This window comes from Pteropus medius, unplaced genomic scaffold (assembly GCF_902729225.1).
Source record: "Pteropus medius unplaced genomic scaffold, Ma_sr-lr_union100, whole genome shotgun sequence".
In the NCBI taxonomy this organism is placed as follows: Eukaryota; Metazoa; Chordata; class Mammalia; order Chiroptera; family Pteropodidae; genus Pteropus; species Pteropus medius.
The window spans coordinates 10,173,404-10,187,819 of NW_024351730.1; the positions used below are offsets into that span (position 1 = coordinate 10,173,404).

General features: G+C 37.0%; 1 protein-coding gene across 4 annotated transcripts in view; it reads right to left on the minus strand.

Annotated features, from left to right (window-relative positions):
- The window catches only part of NMU (neuromedin U), a 48,246-nt gene extending 35,559 nt beyond the window's left edge, over positions 1-12,687 (minus strand). For all 4 annotated transcript variants that reach the window (XM_039845257.1, XM_039845256.1, XM_039845255.1 and 1 more), the window contains exons 1-2: positions 12,225-12,687; positions 6,055-6,113 (exon numbers count right to left, since the gene is read on the minus strand). In XM_039845257.1, the coding sequence (XP_039701191.1) occupies positions 6,055-6,113; positions 12,225-12,336 (171 nt within the window). In that variant the 5' untranslated portion in view covers positions 12,337-12,687. The remainder of the gene's footprint in view (positions 1-6,054; positions 6,114-12,224) is intronic.
- Positions 12,688-14,416: the final 1,729 nt, after the last annotated feature.

A 14,416-nucleotide genomic window follows, 5' to 3' on the forward strand; every position in this document is an offset into this window, starting at 1 on the left:
ACTGTAATTTAAAAAATTTCTGTAAATCATTTTAAAACTGTGCTGAGAAGTTAAGCATTATGCTGGATGTCTGAAGTTGTTTATGGCGTTATGTCTTTGGTGGCCTTTTAAAATGGGACTGGGAAAGAAATGGCACTGATTCTTGTCTGTCTGGGATCATTTAGATCGAGTCCTGTTTATGGCATAACATCTCAGGGCCTCTCTTCTAGTCCCAGACTTCTTTGTCGATCAGTTTAATTTAATTTCCATTCTCCTACCAAACAAGAGGAATTATCATATTCTTCATTCATAAGTTCTCAAGCTCCTTATTGCTTCCAAGTTGACCATTTCCTAAAATATATGATTTTTTAATTTAAAGAATAACTAAGGTGTTCAATATTATGGAAAGGCACAGCTTATGTCTCTCTCCTTTTTATCTTCATAGAACTTGTCATCTTTTCTATCACAAATATCTGGAGAATTGTTTTATTCCACTTGTCCCTGTGCTCACACACCTACTCCCTCTTCTATGTTATATGAACCCAGAATCATGAATACAAAGACAGACACACACAGTGAAAAACTTCTTGAGGGCAGGGGCTACGCCATATCTAACTTGCCCAGAATAAGTGTTCAATAAATCTTATTTAATTAAATTAAATGAACATCTGGAAAAAAAATAAAAGAAGATAATTGCAAGGGGAAAGCCAAAAGATGCACTTTTAAGCTTTGAATTGTGACCAATACATAATATATCACCTCCAAATGTTATTTAGTGTGATTTAGCAGCATAGGAGGAAGTGGATCCTCCCCAAATTTTTGTGGTGCTTAGGTATCTGAAAATATTACTTGCTCAAGGAGAAAACTGTCTACCCACAGCCAAGCTGCCCATCTGTGTGAGGTAGCCATGTCTAAGAATAGAAAATCTTTGAAACTCAGGGTTAACTAATCGGTGCATCAACATTGTTTGAATAAATGCATCAGAATAAGAAAAACACCAATTAGTCAAATTAGTAGATAATTACAAAGCTTTTCAGTTTTTGTTCTCTTTCCTTTTAAAAGGCACAGCAACATTGCTCACCTACTTTCCATTTGGGTAAGCATTTGTTCATTTTACTCAGCATCTGGCCGTTAATGGTTTTGTGCCACTAATTGCTTTTGAGATCTCTGTAGAGTCCATTGATGAATCTGTTTGAAAATGTATTAAGATGTAACTGGCATTTTTGTTTTTTATAGATGATGCTTGTTCATCTTTCCAGTCCATTGATTCTCTATATGTGTTTCTAGTGTTCTTAACATCTTAACTTCTTTAAATATTTTTTCTCTAAAAGAAATTATAGTGCTTTTGCATCTTTGATTTTTTCCTAGCATTATCATCTAAAATATTTTTCATCAAAGATTTCCCACAGAAATATATATGATTTCAAGCTAAATGTTTCTGTATTATATATTAATATCTGTTATCTAAATTATTCATCTTGTTTATATATTTCTAGTATGTATCTTGATATATCAAGGCAAAGCCCCTTATAATAGGCTTTATGAAATTCCACGCTATCAAAGACTGGTCAGGACTTGGCACTTACCATCTATTTTGTCATCTCCCTTATGTATTTTGTCGGAGGTGGCTTAGGTAGAAAGGGTATTGTCCTCAGTTCATAGCTCACTATCATTACTGGACTCACTTTATTTATTCGTTTTATATTTTCATTTACTACTCCCAGTCCATCATCCCACAGGCAACTCTTCTATTGTGTTTGATGTGGATCCCATTTGCTTAGGTTCTTGTAAACTCTGTTCTGTTATTTGGTGTGCAGGTATAGTATTTTCCTATCTTTTTCAATTGACACTATACTTTGAGATCTATCCATATTACTGGGTGCATCTACTCTGTTGTTGCTAACTGCTCTAGTGCACTCTATAATGTTTACCCACCACACGTTGCCTACCCACTCCCCAGTCATGTACAACTGTGTTTCCTGCGATTCCTTTCATTACCTCCTAGATCTGTCCTCTACTTATGCATCCGTAGGACAGTATCTTCGGGCTATAAAACCAGGAGAGGGAATGCTAGACCATGGGGATATCTAGATTGCTTTTCAGATGGCTCCACAGTTGACACTCACCAGCAAAGCATGAGGGTTCATACACTCCATACCCTTGCTAACACTCACCATTATTTAGATTTCAATTTTTTGCCAGTCTAATGGGTGGAAAGTGACACTTTGCTTAATTTTTATTTCATTATTACTTAGTTCGAGCATCTCTTTAGATGCTCGTTGCTTGTTGGACTTTTAGGTTTCATCTTTTAAATTGTTCTATCCTTTGACTATTTTTACTTTGGATTCCTATCTTTATCCAATTGATTTGATAGCGTTTCTTAGGTGTTCTAAAAATTAATCCCTTATCAGTTTTAGACATTGTTAATATCTTCTTTCAAAGGCTGTTATGTACCTTTTTCCATGCATTTTTTTCTTGATACAAATATTTACTTTTAATGTAATTCAATTCATCATGTTTTTGGTCTTATGATTTATATTTGAAGTTTTATTTAAGAAGTGTTTCCCTGCTCCTACTAAAGATATTTTCCTGATAGAAAATATTTTCTATTAATTCTATAATTGCACCTTTTATACTTATCTTTAATCCATCTGGAGCCCACCTTTGTATAGGATGTTAAGTTTTATTTTTCTCCATACAGCAAGCCAGTTTCCCAAATCTCATTAGCTAAACAATCTGTCCTTTCCCCACTGAATTTTAGTATTACTTTTATTGTAAAATAAGTTTGTGTGTATGAGTATGTCTATCTTATTGGGTCTTCCCAGAAACAGACCTTGTAATAAGGATGTGGATATAAGTAGATTTCTTTGGGAGATGGCCCAAGAAGCACTAGCAAAAGAGTTACAGAAGTAAAACAGGGAAGAAAAGGAATCCAATAAAGGGAATGTTATCAAGAAGGTTAACACAGTGTAACTGGGGTCAGTTTGTCTGGAGGACTCTAGGAGCCAATGTAGAACTCAAAGTTTTCCCGAGGGCAGAGGCAGCAAAGGTATTTATATACTAACTCCCTTAGGTCACCAACTGAGGACTGCTATCAATGGGGGCATTTACTCCCAGGCATTTCTAATTTGCCCTGAACACAGGCTAAGCAGGTAGAGTCACAGGGTATGCAGTTCGAAACAATAAATTTGGAGTGCTCTGGAATGGTGAATGCCAAAGGGATATGACAGGGCACTGACAGTGTCTGCTAAACTCTCCAAGCTCTAGTCTCTGTTCTACTGATTCATTTGTTCTTGAGCCATTACGTTTTTCATTATCACAGTTTTATAGTACTTCTTGATACCTGGTAGGTAAAGTTCTTACTCTACGCTCTTTATATTTAATATTTCCTCAGCTATTTGTAGATCTATATTTTTCCATATCAATTTTAGTTTATATTTGTGAAGTTTCTGACCAAAAAACTAAATAAAATTATGACTGGGATTACATTAATTTTTATGGAATTTACATTGATTAATATGGGGATAATTTACATTTTTATTACATTAAATAAATTGTTCCATCAAAGAGCAAAGAATGTCTCTCCATATAGTCATATCATATTCTATTTCCTTTATTAAAATTTAATTTTTTTCTCTATAAAGTTATTGTGTTTTTGGTTAGGTCAATTCCTAAATATTTATAGTTTTCGTTGCCATTGTGAAAAATGTATTTTTAATTTTATTTTTTTGTTACTTTTTCCTAATGAAAAGAAATGTTACTGATTCTTGTATATTGGTATTATATCCCAAAATCTTCTCAAATCTCATCTAAGCTCTAATACTGTAAGAGCAAGAAATTTGTTAATGTAATCCATCATGATTATAGATTAAAGGAGAAAAGGCATATTTTTCATCTCAATATTGATGCAGATAAAGCGTTTAAGTTCAAATTTGATTTAGGATTAACAAAACTCTTAGGAAGACAGGAAAAACGAAGAGAACGTCCTTAACTGGGTAAAGATTATATAACAAAATTCTAGAGCAAATTTATATTTTGTGGAGAAGCTTCAGATACATTTACTGTGTAACATAGTACTGGAGGCCTTGCAGGGAAAAAAAAGGAAAGAAATTTTCTTCAGTGCTTATTGTGTTATGCATCTTTTGGGCATCAGATATTTTTCTAGGAATTTATTCATTGCATCTAACTTTTCAATATTATAACCATATACCTGTCCATAGAATTTGTTTTTGGTTACAGTTTTATCGAGATATAATTCACATACCACACGATTCAACCATTTAAAGTGTACAATTCAATGGTTTTTATAGAGTTGTGCAACCATTGCCAGTCGATTGTCCATAATACTTTTAAAAACATTTTAAAATCTCTGTTTTTCTTGGTGGTCTACCCCTTTTTTCAATCTATATCTCGTTTATCTTTATCTTCCCTCTGAAATTCAAAATCAGTGCCTATTAACATTTGAAAAAACAAACATTTGTTTTTGTTAAATTATTGATTTGTTCTTCTTTCTCTTTATAAAATTTATTTCTGCCCCTATTTTTATTATTTACTTCTTTCTGGTTTCTTTGATTTTCCCTGTTGTTCTTTTTTCTCATATTTTTTTAGTTGAAAGCTTAGCTTGTTTTTCAATTTTCTCCCGTCCTGATAAATATACATGAAGCTATAATTTCTCTTTAGCTACTATTTTAGCTCTAGTCTACAATTTTTGACTTATAATGTTTTTATGTCACTCAATTCTAAGTATTTTGTAATTTTATTTTTAGCCCAAGGTTATTTACCGAAATGCTATTTATTTTACAAATAGATGAGATATTCAAGTTATATTTTCATTATTAATTTCTAATTTTATTGCATTATGATTGAAAAACACTTTCAATGCATCTTTTCTAACTTATAGAAACTTTCTTTTTGTTCTAACCCATGGTCATTTTTTTTTTCAGTGTTCCAATTATACTCAAAAAGAATGTGTATACTATTAAATGTAAGCTTTAAAAAATATTTTTAATAGCTCAAGTTTATTAATTGTATGGTTAGGTCCTTGATATATCTACTAATGTATTATCTGTTTAACTGTCAGTTCAGAGAGAGATGTATTAAAGTTTCCAACTACAACTGTTCATTTACCTATTTTTCCCTGAAGTTCTGTCAACTGTTAAATTTTAAGTTTGTTTTGTTAACATGTATTAATGGTGGTTGTATCTTTTTGCTTGTTTTTGTTTTATTAGCATATAAGATCCCTCTTTCTTATGATAGTTTGTTCATTTGAATTTTATTATTTTTTTTTATTATGGTGATATTGGTTAACAAAGTCCAGTAAGTTTCAGGTGTACGATTCAACAGTAAGGCATATATATATTGCATTGTGTTCACTGCCCATAGTTAGATTTCTTTCAGTCACCACATATTTGACCCCTTTTACCAAATTATCTACCTCCCGCCTTCCCCCATCCTCTGGTAACCACTAGTTTATTGTCCATGTCCATGAGTCTCTGTTTGTTTGTCCTGTTTGTTTGTAGCTTTTAGGTTTATATCCCACATACAAGTGATATCACCTGTTTTTCAACTTTTTCTGTCTGGCTTATTTTGCTTAGCATGATTATCTCAAGGTCCATCCATGTTTGAATTCTATTTTATAAAATGTGAAGACTGCTACTTCAATTTTCTTGCCATTCATATCTGCTTGGTACATCATTTTCTATCCTTTTATGCTTAGACTTTTTTTGTTTTCTGTTTTAAGTGTGACTGTTATAGACAATATATTTGAAATCTTTTTTAAAAATTCAGTCTGAGTATCTCTGTCTTTTAAGTGGTATATTTTAGCACATTCACATTTATTGTAATTACTCTATTATGAGGACTTATTTTTGCCATCTTACTTTACCATTTACTGTATTTTTTCCTTTCATCTTTCCTTCTTTCATTTATTAAAAAATTACAATTCTGAATAATATGATATCAGGATTCTAGTAAAATCATAGTTGTACAAAAGCTTAATTATACTATTTCATTTCACCATGATAATTTCAAAGAAGGGTAAAGTTTGCATTAATTCATATGAGGATAATTCTTTACCTCATTCCACAACTGTAGTTCTTGTTCAGGCTGTAATCCTTGTAGTAATATTGGAGCACCTAAAAAAAAAAGTTATATTCACATGTTAATTGTATAGTGTTTCTTCTAAAAGTAAATATTTATATATACAGTCATTAGTCACTTAACAATGAGGATACGTCTACTAAGCCCTTCACTGTGAGAAATGTGTTGTTAGGTGATTTCATCGTTGTGCAAAAATCCTAGAGCACACGTACACAAAACTCAGTGGTACAGCCTACTACACACCTAGGCTGTGTGGTATAGCCTATTGCTCCTAGGCTACAAACCTGTACAGCATGTCACTGTACTAAATACTGTAGTCAAGTGTAACACAATCATAGACATTTGTGTATCTAAACAGAAAAGGTACAGTAAAAATATGATATGAAAGATTTTTTAAAATGATACACTTGTATAGGGCACTTGCCATAAATGGAACTTGCAGGACTGGAAGTTGCTCTAGGTGAATCAGTGAGTGAGTGGTGAATGAAAATGAAGGCTTAAGACATTACTGTACACTGTTATAGACTTTGTAAACACTGTACATTTAGGCTACCCTAACTTTATTTTAAAATATTTTTCTTTATTCAATAATAAACTAACTTTAGTTCACTGTAACTTTTTTTACTTTATAGGCTTTCTAACTAGGCTTTAAACTTTTTGACTCTTTTGTAATAACACTTAGTTTAAAACACAAACACATTTTTCAGCTGTACAAAAATATTTTCTTTATAACCTTACTCTATAAGCTTATTCTATAAGCTTTTCTTCTATTTTTAAAATTTCATTGTAATTTTTTACTATTTAAAATATTTTTGTTAAAAACTGAGACACACACACATTAGGTCAGGATCATCACTATCACTGTCTTCCATGTCCACATCTTGTCCCACTGGAAGGTTGTCAGGGGCAATAACATGCATTGAGCTATTATCTCCTATAATAACAATACCTGCTTCTGGAATACCTCCTGAAAAACCCGCTTAAGGTTCTTCTTGAGGATATGTCACTCTTTCCAAAGATATGCCTACGATGGTTTGCTTGGTTTGTTTGGTTGTTTGTTTGTTTGTTTCACCATAGATTTACTTGTAAGCAAAAAATGCATCATGAACATTCTCTATTAATGAAAACCTTTCAGTGTTGGAGTCTATGTTTTCCAACTTTTTGAGGAGCTTATTGAGGTCTACACTTGCTTCTGCTAAACCTTTAACTCCAAATTTTCTTGGGGGTTCCTATTCTTTTTCTTCTCCTGCAGTTTCTTTTTCTCTTGCCTCTTCTTTAGTTATGTGTTCCTGTTCGAGTCCCAACAATTTCTCATTAGTCAATTCCTCAGGCACCAGCTCTAAGAGCTCCTCAATTTTATCCTTATCTACACCCAGGTTAAAATTGTTTGCCATCTCAACCACAGCCTTGTTGATTTTTCAACTTCCTCATCATTGGCAAATCCTTTGAATTCATGAGTGTCTTTTTCCAGATGCCATTCATATACTCTTTAGTGTTATCAGCCCAAACCCACACAAGGTTCCTGATGCAATCAGAGATGTTGTCATCTTTCCAGAATTCTATCAGTGTTTTCTCAGTGTCTTCCTCAGTTGCAGCAGTAGCCTGGATAAAGATCTTCTCAGGTAGCAGGCCTAATAAAATGTTATAACTCCTTGATCCATTGGTTGTTGAATCAAAGAGGTGGTGTTTGAAGGAAGAAATATCACTTTGATATTAGGATAAAGATCACTGATAAAAGATATCCAAGAACACTGTCAACAATAAACAAAATCTTAAAAGCTATGTTATTCTCCAAACAGTATTTCTCCAATTCAAGAGGACATCTTGGAAGAAGAGTTGGGTCATCCATGACTTCTTATTGTTCCTGTAGTACACTGGCATTATGTATTTACTGATACACTTGAAGGTCCTGTAGTACTCACTATTCCAGATCATGAAGAGTTTCAATCTGTGGCCTGCAACATTGCCCCCAAACAAGACAATTATCCTGTCCTTTAAAGTCTTAAAACATGGCATTGACTGGGCCTCCTTATGGATGAAGTCCTTTCAGCCATCTCCAGAATAAGGAGGCTTCATCCATATTGAATATTTGCTCTGGCAATAATTTTCCTCCATGATCAACTTATCTAGAGTTTCTAAAAATTCTTCAGCTACCTTCACATGAGCACTCACACACTCACCACTCACTTTCACATTATGTAATGAATAGCAAGTCTTGAATTGTTTAAACCACCCAGAACTAGCAGTAAATTCAACATTGTAGCCGGATCCAGCTATTAATTCAACATTGGCAATCAAACTTTTTGCTTTGGCCATGATCTTCGGGTGCTGTGTCTGGCTTTCAATCTAGGTCATTAGATGTTTCTCTTTGTCTGTTATAGGCCTTTCTTGCATCTTGTTAGTCTCATTGCATTCAATGAAGCAGATCCTTTAGCATCTTCTGTCACTTTGTTTTTGTTCCTCAAGATTACAGCTATGGTAGAATAGAACATGCTTGACTGGCAAGCAATAACCATCACTGATTTCCACCATCATAGTCCTTAATCACTATTAATTTTGTTTCCAGGTTAATCAACTAGATGTGGCCTCTTACTGGTGAGATTCACAGTGGGTTTTGTACATTTAGGGGTCATGATGGACAAAACAATGCAAGATTAAAGCAAGCACAAGAGAAAATGATGCAATCAAGAGACACAGGAAACATGAGATGTATGAGGCTGCTGCCAGGATAACAAAGTGTACAGTTGTACCCCAAACTTTTTTTATAAGTAGAAAGGATACAATCTAAAATAATGATAAAAAGTACAGTATAGTAAATGCATAAACCAGTAACATAGTCATTTTTTATTATTATCAAGCATTATGTACTGTACATAATTGTATGTGCTATACTTTTATATGATTGGCAGCACCGTAGATTTGTTTACACCAGCGTCACCACAAACATGTGGGCATTGTGCTATGATGTTATGATGGCTACGATGTCACTAGATGATACAAATTTTTCATCTCCATTATAATCTTATGGGACCACCATGGTATACATGATCCAATGTAGCTTATTCTTGGATAACATTTTTCATTTTTCACTGTACATCCTTACCCTCTGACTCGAACTAGATATTTCAGCATTTGACTTAGTATGAGACATACTAAATTAACCTTAATAACATAAAGAGGACATTACTTTCAAAAATGAATTACTCATATCCCTTCATGAAAACTTGTACATGAATGTGCATAGAAGCATTATTTGCAATAGCCCAAAAGTAGAAACAATACAAATTTCCGTTATCAACAAAAGGTTGTACATCCACTGTGAAATGCTATCAGTCATAAAAAAGAATGAACTATAGATGCTCCTTGACTTACAATGGGTTTACATTCTGATAAACCCATCATAAGTTGAAAATACCGTTAAGTTGAAAATATCGTTAAGTCAAAAATGGATTTAATATACCTAAACTACTGAACATCACAGCTTAGCCTAGCCTACCTTAAACATGCTTGGAATACTTACATTAGCCTACAATTAGGCAACTACCTTGAGTTTCATCTCGAAAGTAATTGACTTCCTTTTCTTCTTACCAGAAGCAGGAGACACAAATGGCTGTTCTGTAGACATGATGGGATGCAAAACCACAAAAGACAATATCCAAAAACACTGGCTACAGCATACTGTAGAGTATTAGTTGTTTATTCTCGTGATCGTGTGGCTGACTGGGGGCTGCGGCTCACTGCCACTGCCCAGCATCATGAGAGAGTATTTTATTGCATCTCACTGGCCTGAGAAAAGATCAAAATTCAAAATTTGAAGTATGGTTTTAGTCCAATGACCATCACTTTCACATTTGTGAAGTTAAAAAATCGTAAGTTGAGCTATGGTTAAGTTGGGGACCATCTGTTCTGATATTTGCTACAATATAGATGAACTTCAGACATATTATGCTAAATCAAATGAACCAGATGCAAAAGATGCAAAATATTGTTATAATTCCATTTATATGAAATGTCCAGAAAAGGCAAATCTATAGTGATAAAAAGATTAGTGGTTGCCTGGAGCTGGTGGTAGGAATGAATTTTAAGAATTGTGTAAGGAGTAAAGACCTGAGTAGAAAAAGACATTTCTTAATTTAGTCTTGAGCATTTGATCACTTACTGTCACAGGTCAAATCAAGTGACCATTTGTTGCAGACATCCAAAATATGACCCTCTTATTAGGAAATTTCCTTCTTTACTTTAATATTGTTCTCTGAATAGTAAAACTATTTCCATCTACAGAATCTGTAGCTGGTTCTTGATCTTTTCATTGCTATTGTATGCTCTGCTAACTGATTTTTGCCAAGGATGCTGCACTTATCAACATTGTTTTATTTTCCTCTGGCTTTGTGACATTTTCGTTGTTTTTAGATATATGCATCATTCATAACGATTAATCTTGGTAGATTATCTCCCAGTTTTGCTCATGTATGTCATGCTTCCCCTTCGGTGACATCCTTAGAGATTCAGCACTAGGGCAGATCACACTGTATATTCACCCTCAACACTCCCCATCACATTTTTACAGAGATAAAATTTGTTGTTTAATATCAATAAAATGTCTAGAGAGGAAAGAAGACAGTCTAGGAGATTTCTGTGTAGTGACAGATGTGTTTCATCCCTTAGCTTGAGAAATATTAGGGAAATTTATGAGATGATTAGTCAGACAGCAAATATGCTGTTTTGCAAATAAAACCCAAGACTTGTGTTTTTTAGAAACCAGCTGCTGCTTTCCTTCGTTTCTGCTCAATCAGTAAGTCTGAAAATTCCCCCACCTCCCAAAAAAGCAGTTATTTCCGACTGATGAAAAAAAATCACTGCAAGCATAGCATGTAACATTTGCTTTACAGAGGAAAAAAAAACAACTTTTGAAACTATGATTATCTGCTTCCTCGATCAACTAGATAAAGATTGCCATCCTAATTTTACCAATAACAAATTGAAAAAAAATTACTTTGCATAAATCAGTTTCTACCAATGCTGGCTAGCCTCCCCCAACCCACTCCAATGCCTCAAGGAAAGGAGAAAACCATAACAATGAAAGAAAAGCAATAAAAATAAACATATTAGGAAAAGAAACACAGCTTCAGTTTCCCACCTCTAATCGAGGGCTGAGCTACATGCTCTGAAAGTTCTCAGCATTTGTGGTTGCAAGTATCCAATATTCTGAACAATGCTGAAACAGTTTGCCCACCTTTACCTCACTGACAGGAGAGAAAAGGGAAGCTAGGAACCTGCTGGGATGCTAAAAAAAAATTCATGGTCTTAACAGACAGTGTCTGGCCCTGGAGAGGCCCTGGCTCAAAGGTGGGAGATGAAGGATGGTCCCCTCAAGGTACCTGGAAACATATCCTTGAGGAAACTGGTAAGTGATTCCCCTGGTAAAATGAGGTCTGCTCTGTTCTACCTTGTCTCCCAAGCTTCAGACCTCACTCCTTGACCTTGCTTTTGCTATTCCCACTCTTTTCCTTAATCCAAGCTCATGAAGTCCCTATTGTTATCAAATCACAGCTGCCTTCTCTGACTTTAGCTGAAGCACCGACTGCAAGCCAGGCTTGCATACTTGCTTCTCTAACCCTGTATGATAAAGTCTCTATTCCTTTTCCTGATCTGCTGCCTGAAAACCTGTAAGGCACAGAGCCCTTCTAAACAGCTGGAATAGGGCCTGTTTCACTGCTCAGGATTGTCTGAACAGAACAGAAACTCACTCACCAGAGAAGCTGAGCACTCCCCAATTTTATCTCGCATCAGCAGGTGAAGTAGCAAACTCACTCTAGTTTGGCATCTACCATCAATCCCAACAGTAATTGTAAAGGGAAAGCGTTTTAATTTTCACTAATTTAACTCTCGTTACCCATGGGCCACGGGGGCTAAACATCCCTAGTCTGAGGGAGCCCTACAAGTTTCCATCAACCCCAGGCTGTCGCCTGCCTGCTGGGAGACAGCGAGCCGGGCCTGGGGATTTCAGCCGGCTGGGGAATGCGCTCCTGCCGGGTCATTGGCACCTGCACCGCTGGCTGCCAGCGCCTGTCATCACGGGCGAGAACCTGGAGAGCCCGGTCTCCAGAAGCCAGAAAGGTTGGGAAGAGGGCTCAGGGCAGGCTTACCTCGACAGCCGCGCGCGCAATAGGAGAGCAGCAGCAGCAGCGCCAGGAGCCGGAACGCCGCAGCCGCTTGTCCCGGGGACAGCCCCGGGCGGCGGCTCGCTACTGGCGGCATCTCTGCTCCTGCGGACGGCTGGGGGCTCGGGACCCTGCGCTGTCCCACGCAGAGTCCTGGCGGTGTCTCTGCGTCCCTGGTGCGCGCTCGATGGGCTCGGCCGCGGAACTGACAGTCCAGCACGCTGCGAACTTTTAAATCTCGCGGACACGTGGGCTGAGGCAGCGCGGGCTCCTGGCTAGTCACCTCGCCGCCTCGCGCCACGGTCTCCCGCGTCACTTCGGACCCGCTGCCCGCCCCCGCTCCGCCCTGCAATGGGACCGGCGCCCCTTGGCCCGAGTTTCTGACTCAAGCTACCACGTATTTACGGTGTCTCCGCCCTAGGAGCTCTGGGATAGGGGAGAAGGGAATTAAAACAATGAACATCCATTCCCTTCTTTGGAAGGATTTCAGTGGAAGCCGAAGAGGCTGGGATCAGGTTTTTAACTTGGATGCGGTGATGCTCTCTCGTTCCTTTAGTCTGCCTGGGACGCTCCCTCTTCCTCGTTCTCCCGGGAAAGCCTTCTCTGCCCCACCGGACTGTGCGGTGCCTCCTCTCCCTGAGCTCCAGAAGCCACTTCTGGGGAAGCACCTCTGTTCTGTTCACGCGTTTATTCCCAGCTCCTAGCACAATGCCCGGTGCTTTTTAAAGCAGTACTAGTTCAACCGCGATGTTGATGTTCCCCGAATTCCTGCAAGGTTTTAAGACTATTTAGGCCATAGGATTGTTAATTGTTGTTCTTTTTTCCTTACCCATTATAGGAATGCCTTATGTAGTCTGGAAATTTTGTTGATTAAAGTGTGGCAAGTATTTACTCCCTAGTTATGGCTCTTTCTTAACTCTATGTATATGAGTTTCTATTTTTGAAGGAATGCTTAAGAGCAGACTTGCAGACTAATGGTAATGTCACTATGTGACTTGAATAATAAGAAAAAATGGACAGGGGAGTGAGGGCAGCTGGGCACTTTACTTACGTGTAGCAAAGATTGGGAATTCCACAAGTGACCAAACAGAAGGAAGCTCATTCTGAAGGTCCCTTTTTGTCTAAATATTTCAGAGATGCTAGATCCCAGATCTCTGCAGTGAAGGCTCAATGATTTAGTTACAAACATTCCAATGTGTGCCTAGAAGTTCACATTCATTTAAATTGAGCTTGTATATCAGTATACACCACCAGATGTAGTGCAGGATCTAAAGCATTCCCACTTACTCTGTTCCAAGCCAAAAGTTTGATTCTGGATACCATGCTGACTCCTATTGTCTCTTACATTCTTGACCACACAATGGCAACTGGACTTTGCTTTCTGCTTATGACCTATAAGAATGAAGGCTCCATTAGGTGATAAACCTGTGGATTAGCAAAACCTGATAGGTTGTGATAGGAATGTCCAGAAAAGTCATCATAGAAAGCATTAGGAAGGGGAGGAGGGTTGAATGTCAGGAGCATGGAAGAGTCAGCAATAGACAGAAATCCAGTCAAGCAGTAGTTGGCAATAGCAAGCTCCAGTAATAGGAAAACAAGATCCAGTTTTAGGAATTGAGAATAGGGGCAAGATCTGGAAGGTTCAGGAGTTCTGGGCAAGAGAGTCATGCATTCCTTCAAACATAAACTTTCTAGGTTTATAGCATTGACCAAGTCAAAGTCTCTGCCTTAGTGGAGTTGACCGATTTTTCAAGGAGAGACAGACAATAACAAGTAAACAAAACAAAACAACTTCAAATAGTAGTAAATGCTATAAAGAAATTAAAACAGGGTAATAAAATAATAGAAGGTGACTGGTAGTTGGAGAAAAGATACTTGAGACACGGTAATCTAGGCTTGCCTCTCTAAGAAGATGTAGGAGGGCTGAGAGATGAGAAGAAAACAGTTCTGAGAAGAACTGTGAAAAAGAGCCCCAGGCAAAGGGAGTATCAAGTACAAACAAGCTCAACCCTTCAAGGAGCAGTAGAAAGCCAGTGTAACTGGCGCAGGGTGAGTGAGTGGACTGTGGGGATCTGAGGTCAGAGAAGTACACAGGGCAGAGTACTGATCATTGAAGGGTCCTTGAGGCCATGGCAAGGAGTTCACATTTTTATCTGAAGTAAAACTGGAAGCCTTTA